Below are 12,536 nucleotides of genomic sequence, written 5' to 3' on the forward strand. Positions count from 1 at the left end.
GAGAGTTCAGAAAAGAACAGGAAAAGGAATGGTCCTTGGCCTTCACCTGTGCAGGAACTGCCGGAGCAGTGGACGAACACCAAGAAGCTGGCCATCCAGGTGAAGCAGAACGTGGCGCCCCTGCAGGCCAATGAGGTCAGCATCCTGAGGAGGAAGTGCCAGCAGTTCGAGGTAAGGCGGGGCTGGGGCGGGGCTTGGTGGGGGCGGGGCCGGGACAAGGGCGGGGCTCTGGTGGGCGGGGCTTGGGGCACATCCTCCCAGACCCACTGGGACGCTGACAGTGTCTGCCCGTGTGTCTCTCCCGCAGCTCAAGCAGCACGAGTTCAGAGAGAAGTTCAGACAAGAAGCCCCATTCAGCTTCAGTGACCCCGACCCGTACAAGTCCCTGAATAAGGTATTCTTGCCCAGAGATGAGAGGGCATAGTCACTGTGGGGACCCTGACACCTTCTGATCTTTTCTCAGGCTGTCATCTTTGTGAGTCCAGAGACAGGCCTGGTGGGACCGGCCTCGGGGCTGTGCACGTGTGTGCATGCGTGTGTGTGTGTGTGTTTGACTGTGCACGTACATGTCAACTCGGGCATCCCACGTGGTCTCCCTCCAGGCCCACAGCCCACCGCATCTGAATATCCTGTAAGCTCACAAGCCCACCCTGCCACTCGGCCCCCTCCCTCTCCAAGGACCCCATCCTGTTCACAGTCTGCAGTTGGCTGTCCCCCAGGGTTTGCACTCAGTCTCCTCCCTGACCTGCTATGCTCAGCTGGCGGACAAGCCTTACCTGTGTCCCCCTTGGTTCTCACTACCCAAGTCCACACCCAGGACCCCCCTCTGCAAGTGGTACTGACATGGTTCAGGCTGAATCTTTTTCCACCTCCTCTTTGCTGCTTTTCCCTCTAATTTTTCCCTAATTTTCAAGGCAATTCAGCATTACTTATATAAGTTTTAATACGATAAAAAATATATATATATAGTGAGAAAGTTAGGGAAATTCTGGGAAGTCAGGAAATCTGGCATTGATACAACGTCCATTAAGAGTCAGTCCTCACACCTGCACTCAGAGATGAGTCACCTTCCCGTAAGATGAGAAGCCAGGCAGGGAGGGCACTGCTCTCCTGGGTGGGAAGTTTGCTGTCATCTTCTGTACTCGGGGTTGGAGGACAGCGTGCCGGTGGCTCTGAGGTTTACTAGGATGTGGCGGGGTGGGAGGCTGGGAAGTCTCCACCAAACGTGGGCAGCCCTGTTCACCAGCTTCCTCTTCATTCCCCTGCAGCAACAAAAGAGCATCGCGGCCATGGAAGGCATCATGGAGGCGCTGTGCAAGTCCGGGAGCCTGTTTGAAGTCACCGTCCCAGACTACAAGCAGCTCAAGGCTTGTCACAAAGAGGTCCGTCTGCTGAAGGAGCTCTGGGACATGATCATCATGGTGAGAGAGGCAGCAAGGGGCCTCGGGGGACTGGGAGTGGGGCGGGTCAACGCCAAGGGTGCCCAGGGTCAGGGTGGGGCGCTCTGCAGGCACGGCTCCCAGCACCAAGAGGGGATGCTCCCGGGATCCTGTGGTGACAGCCGCTTTGATGGGGGCACCCTTTCTTATAGAAGGAGAGGGTGGGAAGCATCACTCTGCGGTATCCAGGCTTTGTGGGTCGCTGGTGCGCACCTGTTAGCGTAGTCTCTCTCCCCTGGGCTCCTGTTTTCAAAGATAATTCAGCTCTTCTGGCTTATGCTCTTGAATGAACTTCAGAACCTCTGTCAGTTCCTTCTCCCCTCCACAAGAAAGCTCTTCAGATAGTAAAGAGAACTCAGTCTGCTCTGTGAGCTCGTCTGGGGAGAATCGCCCTGTGGGCAGTATTCAGTGTCCCCACCCAGAGCAGGCTCTGCCTCTTCCTGGATTTTATTTTTCATTACATCATAGTAAACTATTGTAAATGTCTTCATTCTGACCATGCGAGTCTACCTGTTTCTTACCTGGTCGGCGGGGGGTGGGGGGTGGGGTGGGCAGTCTTTGGAGCCACAGGCTGCATCCCAGCCACCCCTGGAGAGAGAGAACCAGTCAAGCCTCTTGATATCTTTTTCCCCCTGCAGTTGACTGAATTCACGTCTCCTGTATAGGAGGGACATTACAGAAACACAGTCGGTGAAATCGGAATAGGACTTTCCTCTTGATGAACTCCAGAATACAGGTTACCATTCCCAGGAGACAAGCGTTTACGGTCAGGGTGTTTCAAGAAGAATTCTCCAAAACAAGCTAGCCAGGACATTTTTGTGATAACAAGTTCCAGAAGCAACTTAAAACTACCAGAAAGGGCCACTGATTCCTGTGGGGATTTCCACATCCAGTCTTGGGATCTTCAAGATAAATCTCTCGTGAATGTCCCAACTGTTTGTCTTCATCTGACTTGGATGTCTGTCAAGGTCAGGCCTTTCCTCAAGCCCGTGTCAACCACCTCTCATTCCCCCTCAGACTAGCCCTTCCAGCTTCACAGCCATTTTCAGCCCACACGGGATTAAAGACCACAGCTTCATGGCATTCTTGGCACCCTGATGGCGTTGCCCCCAGTGGTTCCTGTGCCTTGTTTCATCCTGTTGTGAAATTTCTTCTGGCATATTTTTATCAGTCGGTATAAGCTAGGTTACTCTGCAGTAACAAACAACCCTAAAAAAAAAAAATCTGATTCATTAGCCAAAAAAACGTATCTCTGGTTCATGCAAAGTCCACACTCCTGTTCCAAGAAACCCTTGAGCAATTCAACACGTGCTTCCATGATGGGCAAGGCAGGTGAAGGGAATCGTGTGTCGAGCATTGGGCAGTTAAATGCTTCTACCCCCTAGAGTGTCAGGTGTCACTCACGTTTCACCGGTTGAGGCAAGTTCCGTGGCACCAAGAAACTGGGTCCTGGTGGGACGTGACAAGGCCCACATTTTTCCAGAATCTGTCTTAACTGCTGACTTTCAAGTTGAGTCCTTTATGATACAACTGTTTCTTTTCTTTCCCTTGCATCCACCCACTTTACCAAACTCTGTTATTGGTTCTCAATACTCCTCACTGGATTTTGCTCCCCGAGAGCAGTGGTGGGAAAGTAACCCAGGCGCCTCCCCAAACCGTCCCCAACAAGAGGAGACAGCGGGTGTCCTCATCGCAGGTCAACACCAGCATCGATGGCTGGAAGACCACAAAATGGAGGGACATCAACGTCGAGCAGATGGACATTGACTGTAAGAAGTTCGCCAAGGACGTGCGGTCCCTGGACAAGGAGATGAAGAGCTGGGACGCCTTCGTGGGGCTGGACAACACCGTGAAGAACATGATCACGTCCCTGCGCGCCGTGAGCGAGCTGCAGAACCCCGCCATCCGCGACCGCCACTGGCAGCAGCTCATGCAGGCCACCCAGGTACCGCGCGTGGCCGGGAGGAGGGCACGCTGCTCGGGTGCTGGCTGCGGGCGGGCAGGCCTGCCACCCACGAAGCCGGGCGCTCCCCACGCCGTCCCACGGGGCTTCGGGGCGCTGGGTTGAATACTTTGGCGTCTTGAAATTCTTAATAATTTTTTAACAAAGGGCCCCACAATTTTCATTTTGCACTGGGCCCCACAAGTCACGCAGCCAGTTCTGGTTGTAGGGTGCACGTCCATGGGGCCCAGGAAGTTTGCTGTAGATGAGTAGCTCCCCGGGCCAACATGCATCCCAGAAGCACAGAATCCTAGCAGCCAAATTTCCCAAATTTTCTATATACAAAATAGATAAACAACAGCTCCTACCGTACAGCACAGGGACCCACAGTCGGCACTTTACAATAGCCTGTAACGAAAAAGAATATGAAAAGGAATATATACACATAAGCATGGCTGAGTCACTACGCTGTCCCCAGAAATTAGCACAACATGACAAGCCAACTATACTTCAATTATAAAAAAAATTTTTTTGAGTCCTCTGCTGAACGATTCCTCTGCAGAGGCCCCACATAGATGCCAGGGATGCGGGGACAGAAGACAAGGGCCCTGCTCTCAGGGAAGCGAAGGAAGAGGGAACAGCACGGGCAGTGTTACTGGGAGTGCTGGGCAGGGCGTTCGGGGCTGGTTCCAAAGGCACAGCGGGTGCGGCCCCCCGGCCAGGGGAGGAGGGAGCGGAGAGGCTTCAGGGGCACGTGGAGTGTGGCTGGGCCTTGGGGGAGAGAAACACAGACAAGCAGGGTTGTCCTGAGTACCTGAGTGCTGAGACCACGGGCCAGCAGGCTCGTGTGCCCCAACCAGGGGCCGGGAGAGACCCCCGGGGGCGAGCAGTAAGCAGCTAAGGCGTCCCGGGAATTGGGCACCGCTGAGGACTCAGTGAGACCTGAGGGGGTGCGGATTTTCCCAAACGTGGTAGAGAGACACTGGATTCCACCCATAGGTTAAACCAGTTTCCATGGCGGGCTCGGGACCCAGGCTAGGACATGTCTGTCTACTTGTCAGCAAGAGGGATCTGAGGACTCCGTGCACGGAGCTGGTGTTGTTACTAGAGTAATGGTACCTGTGACTCGTCGGCACCTGTCATGATCGCAGCAGCCACCTGAGGGGGTTGGTCGGGCCCTGCGGCTGCAGCAGCAAAGCCCACGGGCCGGGGGCTTGCTTAAAACCACAGAAACGTATTCCTTCTTGGCCCTGGAGGCCAGAAGTCTAAAATCAAGGAGTCGGCAGGGCTGCGGTCCCTCTGACCCAGTCCAGCTTCCGGTGGCCACAGGCGGGCCTTGGCTTGGGGCCGCATCCCTCCGGTCCCTGCCTGTGTGGGCACGTGGCCTCTTTGCATTTCAAATCTCCCGCTCCTTTCTCTTCTAAGAACCCGTCATCGGATTTAGACCCCATGCAGTTGACCCGGGATGATGTCATCTCACGATCCTTAACTGCTGCAGAGGCTCTGGTTCCAAATCGGGTCATGTTCTGAGGTCCAGACGGACGTGAACTTGTGGTGGGGGGTGGACACTTTTCAACCCACTACAAGAGGGCTCTGCAGTCACACACTTCCACAGGGAGGAGAGGAAAGGGTTGGAGAAGTGACCTGCCCAAGTCACGGAGCCCACCTGCCCCCTCTGCAGCCTGGGCCGCTTGCTCACCTGCCTCTCCGTGAAGGACAGAGGCGTCGCTCCCCTGGAGAACAGGTGACCTGTTGATGTGGAAGGTGCCTGTTTCTTTCCCCGTAGGTGAAATTTAAAATGTCCGAGGAGACCACCCTGGCAGATTTACTCCAGCTGAACCTACACAGATACGAGGACGAGGTCCGGAACATTGTCGACAAGGCCGTGAAGGAGTCCGGGATGGAGAAGGTAGCCCCTGTCGTCAGCGAAGTCCGTTCTGGACGGGGTGATGCTGACTCGGACCCACCAACCCAACGTCCACGAGTCTCTCCTCTCCCCTGGGGTCCAGTGGTCATTTAACATGAAGGCGAAGTTCGGTGGGCCTTCCCTTACCCAGCCTGTGACAGAATGTTTGTAAAATATTTCCAGAATTTATTAGTGGGGCAGGTGGGCAATTCCTGGCTATAGTCATCTCCTGCACGCAGTCGTGTGTGCGTGTGAAGCCAGCCTGAACTCCCTTCCCCTTCCACGGAGCATCCTTGATGTGTGGTTTGTGGTCCAGGCTGCCTCTGCCTCTTCTGAGATGCTGAAGGAGGGAGGCGGGAGGGCTGGCCATCGGCTGGTCCCCAGGGCTGCGTCAGGACACAGGCAAACCCTGGAGGACTCCTTTGCAATTCAGATCTCCTCTCCTGTTTTGTGAGTTTGAATGATCACATTTTGGCTGAAATTGGCACTTAAAAAAAAAAAAAGCCTTATTGAGCTATAATTCACATACCACACCATTCACCTATTTAAAGTGTATCATTCAGTGTCTTAGCGTATTTACAGATAGGCACCCCGTCACCTGTTAGTCAATTTTAGAACATCTTCATCGCCTCAGAAAGAAACCTGTGCCCTCTAGCCATCACGGCCCCCTCCTGTCTTCCCACGCCCCCCCCCCCCAGCTCTAGGCAACCACTAACCCACTTTCTGTCTCTATCGGTTTACCTGTTCCAGCCATTTTGTATAAAAGGCAACACAGTATGAGGGCTTCCTTCACTGCGCATGTTTTCAAGTTTCCTTCCTTTTGTATCACGGTCTGTGCTTCATTCCTTTGTGTGGCCAAATAACATTCCATTGTACGGACACATCGTGCTTATCCGCTCACCCATTCACGGACCCTTGGGCTGCTTCCACCTGTCAGCCTTATGAATAACGTTGGTGTGAGCACTGGGGCTTTCTGAAAGCAGGGCTTCCTTCCACTGTTTTAGGAAACCCTGGGTGCTTCTCCGCCCCTCAAGCCAGACGCTGTCTGACCTGAGTTCCGTCCCCCCGAAGGTGCTGAAAGCCCTGGACAGTACCTGGTCCACCATGGAGTTTGAGCACGAGCCACACCCGCGGACCGGCACCATGATGCTCAAGTCGGACGAGGTGCTGGTGGAGACGCTGGAGGACAACCAGGTGCAGCTGCAGAACCTGATGACGTCCAAGTACCTGTCCCACTTCCTGCAGGAGGTGACGAGCTGGCAGCAGAAGCTGTCCACGGCGGACTCGGTCATCTCCATCTGGTTCGAGGTGCAGAGAACGTGGAGCCACCTGGAGAGCATCTTCATTGGCTCGGAGGACATCCGCACCCAGCTGCCGGAGGACTCCAGGCGCTTCGACGACATCGACCTGGAGTTCAAGGTGAGCACAGCCCGCTCCCTCCTGCCTGGGCACCTTCGGAAACGGCGACATTGGAGGCCACGGGGCTTTTCACGCCTCGGGGGGACCTCTCTCTTCCCAGGCCTTGATGGAAGATGCAGTGAAAACGCCCAATGTGATTGAAGCCACCAACAAACCTGGCCTCTACGACAAACTTGAGACCCTGAAGAAGAGGTGGGTCCCCACGCCTGTCCAGCAGAAGGACTTTGCTGTGGCAGAAACCCATGTCTTGTGCCCCCTGCTGGCCAGAATGGGGCAACTCCCCCCGCCCCGGGCCCCATCCTGATTAACACGCCCCCTCCTGTGGCACTCGCCCTCCCTGGCCACATCCGCCACACCAGCCACAGAGCAGGCCTTCAGCCTCAGAGGAGCAACAACCACAGAGATTAAACTACACCCCATCCTCTCTAGGAACGCCTGCGAGGTCAGGGGCTGCCAGAGAGCGAGTATGTGGGGCTGGCAGGTTTGAAGCAAGCTGGGGCTATGGACAGACTGGGTGTCTCCGGGGCTGTCAGTCCAGCATGCGGGCAGGACGGGCTGGAAAAGACGCTCTGCAGAGCAGGACTCGGCAGCCTCGTCTCCTCCCTCCCCACAGCTTGGCCGTCTGCGAAAAGGCCTTGGCCGAATACTTAGAGACGAAAAGACTGGCTTTCCCAAGGTTCTACTTTGTCTCCTCGGCCGACCTCCTAGACATTCTGTCCAACGGGAATGACCCTGTGGAGGTAGGTGGGCCCCCGACATTCCGAAAACAGGCCGACTTCAGGTGCAAGCTCCAGCCTCCAGGTGGGCCGTGCTTGGCCCTGTGTCTGGGTGGCCCTGGGATGTTGTCTGCAGATGTCCCTGTATGACCTCCACGGGGTCGTGTAGTCCACACCAGAAGCCACCCAGGAGCCTTGACAGAAAGACCGGGCCTGGCCCCGGATCCTGCCCTCACCCTCCTGACCCTCATCTTCGTCCTCTGCGAAACGGGGTGGATGCCAGGGGCTTAGGGACACGCTGTTTCGCAATGACACGCCCACACACAAGGTCGCCACCTGGCCCATCCCAATAAATCCCAGGCGCCGGGAAGAAAAGGAGAGAAGTTCCTCTGAGGCTCCCGTTCTGAAGGAGAGAAGGAGAAACGACTGTGTTTTGTTTTAAGCGTGAAGTTGCGGGCGCACAAGGAGGGGCCGCAAGGCTGACCTGCACTTCAGGGTCTGAGCGCTTGCCTCAGGGACAGAGCTTCCTCAAGGAGAGAGATCTTCAGGAACTGGGGTTTGTCTCTAGGGTGCTGGCTTCTGGTCCCGCCTGAGAGCAGTGTTTGCTTCTTCCCTTTGTTGCTTAAGCATGTTTAGTTAATGTTGATCAGAAAAGGAGGGGGTCTGAGCCAAAAAAAAAGTTTAAAACTGCTGAGGATTACTCGGGCTGCGTGCATCCCCCTTCGAACCCCCTTGGTTGCAAAATGAGGCGATTTTCCCTACCACCCCCTCAACCCAGGTGAGCCGCCACCTGTCCAAGCTCTTCGACAGCCTGTGCAAGCTGAAGTTCCAGCTCGACACCTCCGGGCAGCCGCTGAAGTCCGGCCTGGGCATGTACAGCAAGGAGGACGAGTACGTGGACTTTGATCAGGAGTGTGACCTCTCGGGGCAGGTGAGTGTGTGCAAGTCCCAGGGCGAAGGGACGGAGGCCCCACTGCCACCCAGATGACAGGGCCGCATGCGTTTGGGCCATGTGGCCTCGGACAGGACCGTCCCTCTCTCCTCTGCCTCTCAGAACAAATGCTTGAAGAAGGTCTTCATAGAATATCTAGCACAGCCTTGCTCACATAGTACGCGGTGTGTCTTGAAACAAATAAAGAAGAGAAAGGAGGGGAGGGAGGGGGAGTGGGGATGGACAGAGAGGTTTACTAATGCCGGTGAAACTATATTATCATTAATGCCAAGGGGACTGCTTAGAAGGGGGCCACGCACACCTGAACTGCCAGGTTCTAATCCCTGTTCAGCATTATTGCCTTATCGCTTTGATTTAGGGGCCCCCTTCCCTTGGGCAGCCCCAATCCCATTTCCAGCTTCCCCAGCCCAGGAGGCTGACGGCAAGCTTCCTGGCTGCCCTCTGCCCTCTGCCCGTCTCATTGGCCAAGTACTGCTCAAGCACCCGAATCGATCTTGATATTAGCCTAAGCAAAACAGAATTCAGAGGTAAGTCAGCTTGGGAGGGAAAAAATCTCACGTGAGAACACCTGAGCTTCCACAGCCCGATTGCGGAGCACCCGGCCTGGCGGGGCTGGCGGGGCAGTGACAGGCCTCATCCGTCAGTTTGTTCAGATTCGTTTCACGCACTTAACTCCTTGCGGACACAACGAACTCCAGCGAGCTGCACCTGCACTGGGGTTGTTCTGAACAAGAAAACCGACCCGATTGTCCCGTTTGGGTATTTCCCCCCAAGCAGGGGTCAGTTGAAGGTTCATAGTTTAAAATACACACAAGGCTTGTTGACAGGTTTGCCATCATGACGATCTCAGCCCCTGAGATGATGCACTTGAGGGGCAAGTGGGGATCCACCAATCAGAACCCGCCGGGGACACTGGGCGGCGGGGCCCGGGGTATGGATGCCGAGGCTCCAAACATGGGCACCACCTCGGGGGCTTGGACGTAGACTTTCCTCTAGAGTTTCCTCTGAATCCCTCTCCCTTTTCTGTTTAGAAAGTTACTGCTCACAGACGCGCAGGGCAGCCAGTTCTGCGGGGTAGAGCCAGGCTTCCTGACCCCATCTGTCAAGTGGGTCTTTTGCCCCTGCTCCACGAAGCCTTGGCATCTCTACCCCCAGGATGACTGTGGTGGCGATGACAGTCATTGATTGTTTGAAATGACAAAGCAAGCTGTCGGGACCAGGTGTGCTCACGGCCTCTCTGGTCCACGTGGCTCCATCCCCAGGTGGAAGTCTGGCTGAACCGGGTCCTGGACCGAATGTGTGCCACCCTGCGGCACGAGATCCCGGAAGCCGTGGTGACATACGAGGAGAAGCCGAGGGAGCAGTGGATCTTTGACTACCCCGCGCAGGTCAGGGGCCCGGGTGGATGGCGCTCCCCGGTCCCGGGTTAACCATGGTTCAGCGGAGAACAGCCACCTTACTGGTGTGAACTCTTCTGCCGGACAGAGGGTGATGCTCACGCGGGGGCACCTGGGGGGCCCCCTCTGTTTTCAGATCGCCCTCACGTGCACCCAGATCTGGTGGACCACCGAGGTGGGCCTGGCGTTCTCGAGGCTGGAGGAAGGATACGAAAACGCCATCAAAGATTACAACAAGAAGCAGGTGCGTGGGCCTGTGTCCGCCCGAAGACCTGCCTCCGTGGCCTCAGCTCGTGCAGTTGCCGGTTCTCGGTCACAAGCAGCCACACGTTGGCACCCCCCACTACCGCCTGCAAACGATTGTACTGCCCGAGAGTAACCCCTTTAGAAAAATGTGGCCTTAATTTCTCCTTTTTAGTTTAATTTTTAGAAAGACGCTTGGCTACAAATTAAGAAACTAAAGATAAAATTTTAAAACAAAAGGGAAAGCTACACAAAACCTCACCACCCAGATAGAACCGCTGTGGACAAATTCTCATCTAACCTTCCAGTCCTTTGTGTGCATGTAATTGATTCCTAGGTGAAAAGAAACCATCCACGTGCTTTAAAATCCTGTCTTCACTTGGTCTTCCAGGGCATCAGAATTTCTTCTTCACCATTTTTAGTGGCTCCCTGGTATTCCGTCAGGGCCCTGTTGCACAGCTCTCCCCACCTCCAGCTGGGGGATACCGAGACCCTCTGTGTTTCACGGTTGTGAACAAGAGCGCCAGGGGCCTTCCCTACCCAACCGAGAGCCCCCGGGGGGCCTGCCCAGCCCGGAGGCCACCCTGTGGGCGGTGTCCCAGCCAAGGCGCCTTTGCTTCTGCAGATCAGTCAGCTGAACGCCCTCATCACCCTGCTCATTGGAAACCTCAGCGCTGGGGACAGGATGAAAATCATGACCATCTGCACCATCGACGTCCATGCCCGGGATGTGGTCGCCAAGATGATCGTGGCTAAGGCACGCGCTCTGGGGAGGGGCCGGGAGCCGGGGTCGTTACTGCTGCTTCCTGAGTGGTGGGGAGGGACACTGTTCCTGGCAGCGGCAGCCCCCCTCACCCCCCTTCGTCCCGTAGTCTCACCCCTGGTAAGTGATCAGACCAGCAGCCCGATTAGAAGTGCCCGCTGTTCGGGTGAAGTGGGCGCTGCGGGAGGAGCAGGGAGCGGTGCGCACCCCCGGGGTCAGGTCCAGCCTGGCGGCCAGCGGGCCTTCTCCCTGCAGGTGGAGAGCGCCCAGGCCTTCACCTGGCAGTCCCAGCTGCGGCACCGCTGGGACGAGGAGAGGAGGCACTGCTTTGCCAACATCTGTGACGCCCAGATCCAGTACTCGTACGAGTACCTGGGCAACACGCCGCGGCTCGTCATTACCCCGCTCACCGACAGGTGGGCACGCGCCGGCCACCCTCACGCCCGCCCTTAACGCAGGGGAGGGAGACCGCGCGTCTCTTCGGGGCTCTTCCCCACGAGTCACCTGCTGAGGCTGAAGGGTCCAGGGACCTGGGTTCAGATTCAGCCGTGCCGCCAGCCAGGCACCCGGCCTTGAGGACTGAGCTCTTACTCCCGTGCTCCGACGCCGGCTGTGTGGCCTTGGGGCTGTTGCTTAGCGTCTCTGAGGGCCTGTGGAGTGGGGACGATGTTTTACGAGTGCCAGGAGCTTGTGGGGGGTCAGGTGAATTATTTAAGGAAAAAAAGCACTCAGAGCAGACGCTGCTCAGAGCGAACCCTCAGTGGACGTGATGTGACTGTTGTGTGACTGTTGGAGCGGCCTCTGCCCCTCAGGCCTGCTCCTTGGGCCCATCATGGGTCCTTCCCAGCCTGCTCCCTTTGGCACCTCCTTGGGGCATGGCGGGTGTCACTGAAGCACAGTGAAAGAGAAAGCCGGCAGCTGTGGGGCTGCCACCCACGAGGTGACCAGGGGTCCCTTGCAGGTGCTACATAACCTTGACCCAGTCCCTCCACCTGATCATGGGTGGAGCCCCCGCTGGCCCCGCTGGGACCGGCAAGACGGAGACGACCAAGGACCTGGGCAGAGCCCTGGGCACCATGGTCTACGTCTTCAACTGCTCGGAGCAAATGGACTACAAGGTAGGTGGGGAGGACCCCAGACAGCCCCTCCCCCAGGAGCCCGCAGCCCCCATCCCCCAAGGGAGCTCTAGGTGTCTAGACACTGCAGGCCGACCCTGGGCGGGAGGTGCCTGCTCCCCAGTTTGCTGATGGCATCCACCAGACAGGCGGGCTGAGCAGCTGCACCCTCCTGGCGGCCTTGACCTTCCTGGGAGGCTGGGCCTCTTGGGCATGACCAGTGTGTCTGGCAGAGGCTCCCAGGGTGGACAGCCCCAGCCTCAAGCGTCCTGCCCTGCCCTGCCCATGGAGAATCATTGTGATTGTCCAGCTGGGATCTGGAGTCCCTCCGCCCTGCCTTAGACCACAGCCTCCCCCTTTGCATGCTGGGAAAGAGGCAAGGGCTGAACTTGACACGAGCGTGCTTATCCGAGCCCAGGCAAAGCCCCCATCCCAGGGAGGGACTGGGAGCCAAGGGCGTCACGGGGAAAGGATGGGCTCTTCCTGGCACCCGGCCTTGTGCAGCACTAACCCTTCTGGGGGAGCGGACGTCCTGCCTTTAGCCTTCCGAGGGCCCCAGCCTTCCCGAGCTGACCGCCGGTCCAGGGGCCGTGGACGGGCCTGCGGGTGAGGCTGGCGGGGCCAGGGGAGGCTTCCCCGCAGGG

At 56.9% G+C, this 12,536-nt stretch overlaps 1 protein-coding gene across 1 annotated transcript in view; it reads left to right on the forward strand.

The window, feature by feature from the left end:
• The window catches only part of DNAH17 (dynein axonemal heavy chain 17), a 134,052-nt gene that overhangs the window by 66,351 nt on the left and 55,165 nt on the right, over positions 1-12,536 (forward strand). Inside the window, 14 exon segments of the mRNA XM_032456706.1 lie at positions 55-171; positions 308-394; positions 1,269-1,421; positions 3,136-3,384; positions 5,168-5,290; positions 6,359-6,706; positions 6,807-6,898; positions 7,320-7,446; positions 8,201-8,353; positions 9,637-9,762; positions 9,908-10,015; positions 10,640-10,771; positions 11,033-11,193; positions 11,739-11,895. Of these exon segments, the coding sequence (XP_032312597.1) occupies positions 55-171; positions 308-394; positions 1,269-1,421; positions 3,136-3,384; positions 5,168-5,290; positions 6,359-6,706; positions 6,807-6,898; positions 7,320-7,446; positions 8,201-8,353; positions 9,637-9,762; positions 9,908-10,015; positions 10,640-10,771; positions 11,033-11,193; positions 11,739-11,895 (2,133 nt within the window).

The sequence above is a fragment of the Camelus ferus genome, chromosome 16 (genome assembly GCF_009834535.1).
Source record: "Camelus ferus isolate YT-003-E chromosome 16, BCGSAC_Cfer_1.0, whole genome shotgun sequence".
Lineage (NCBI taxonomy): Eukaryota > Metazoa > Chordata > Mammalia > Artiodactyla > Camelidae > Camelus > Camelus ferus.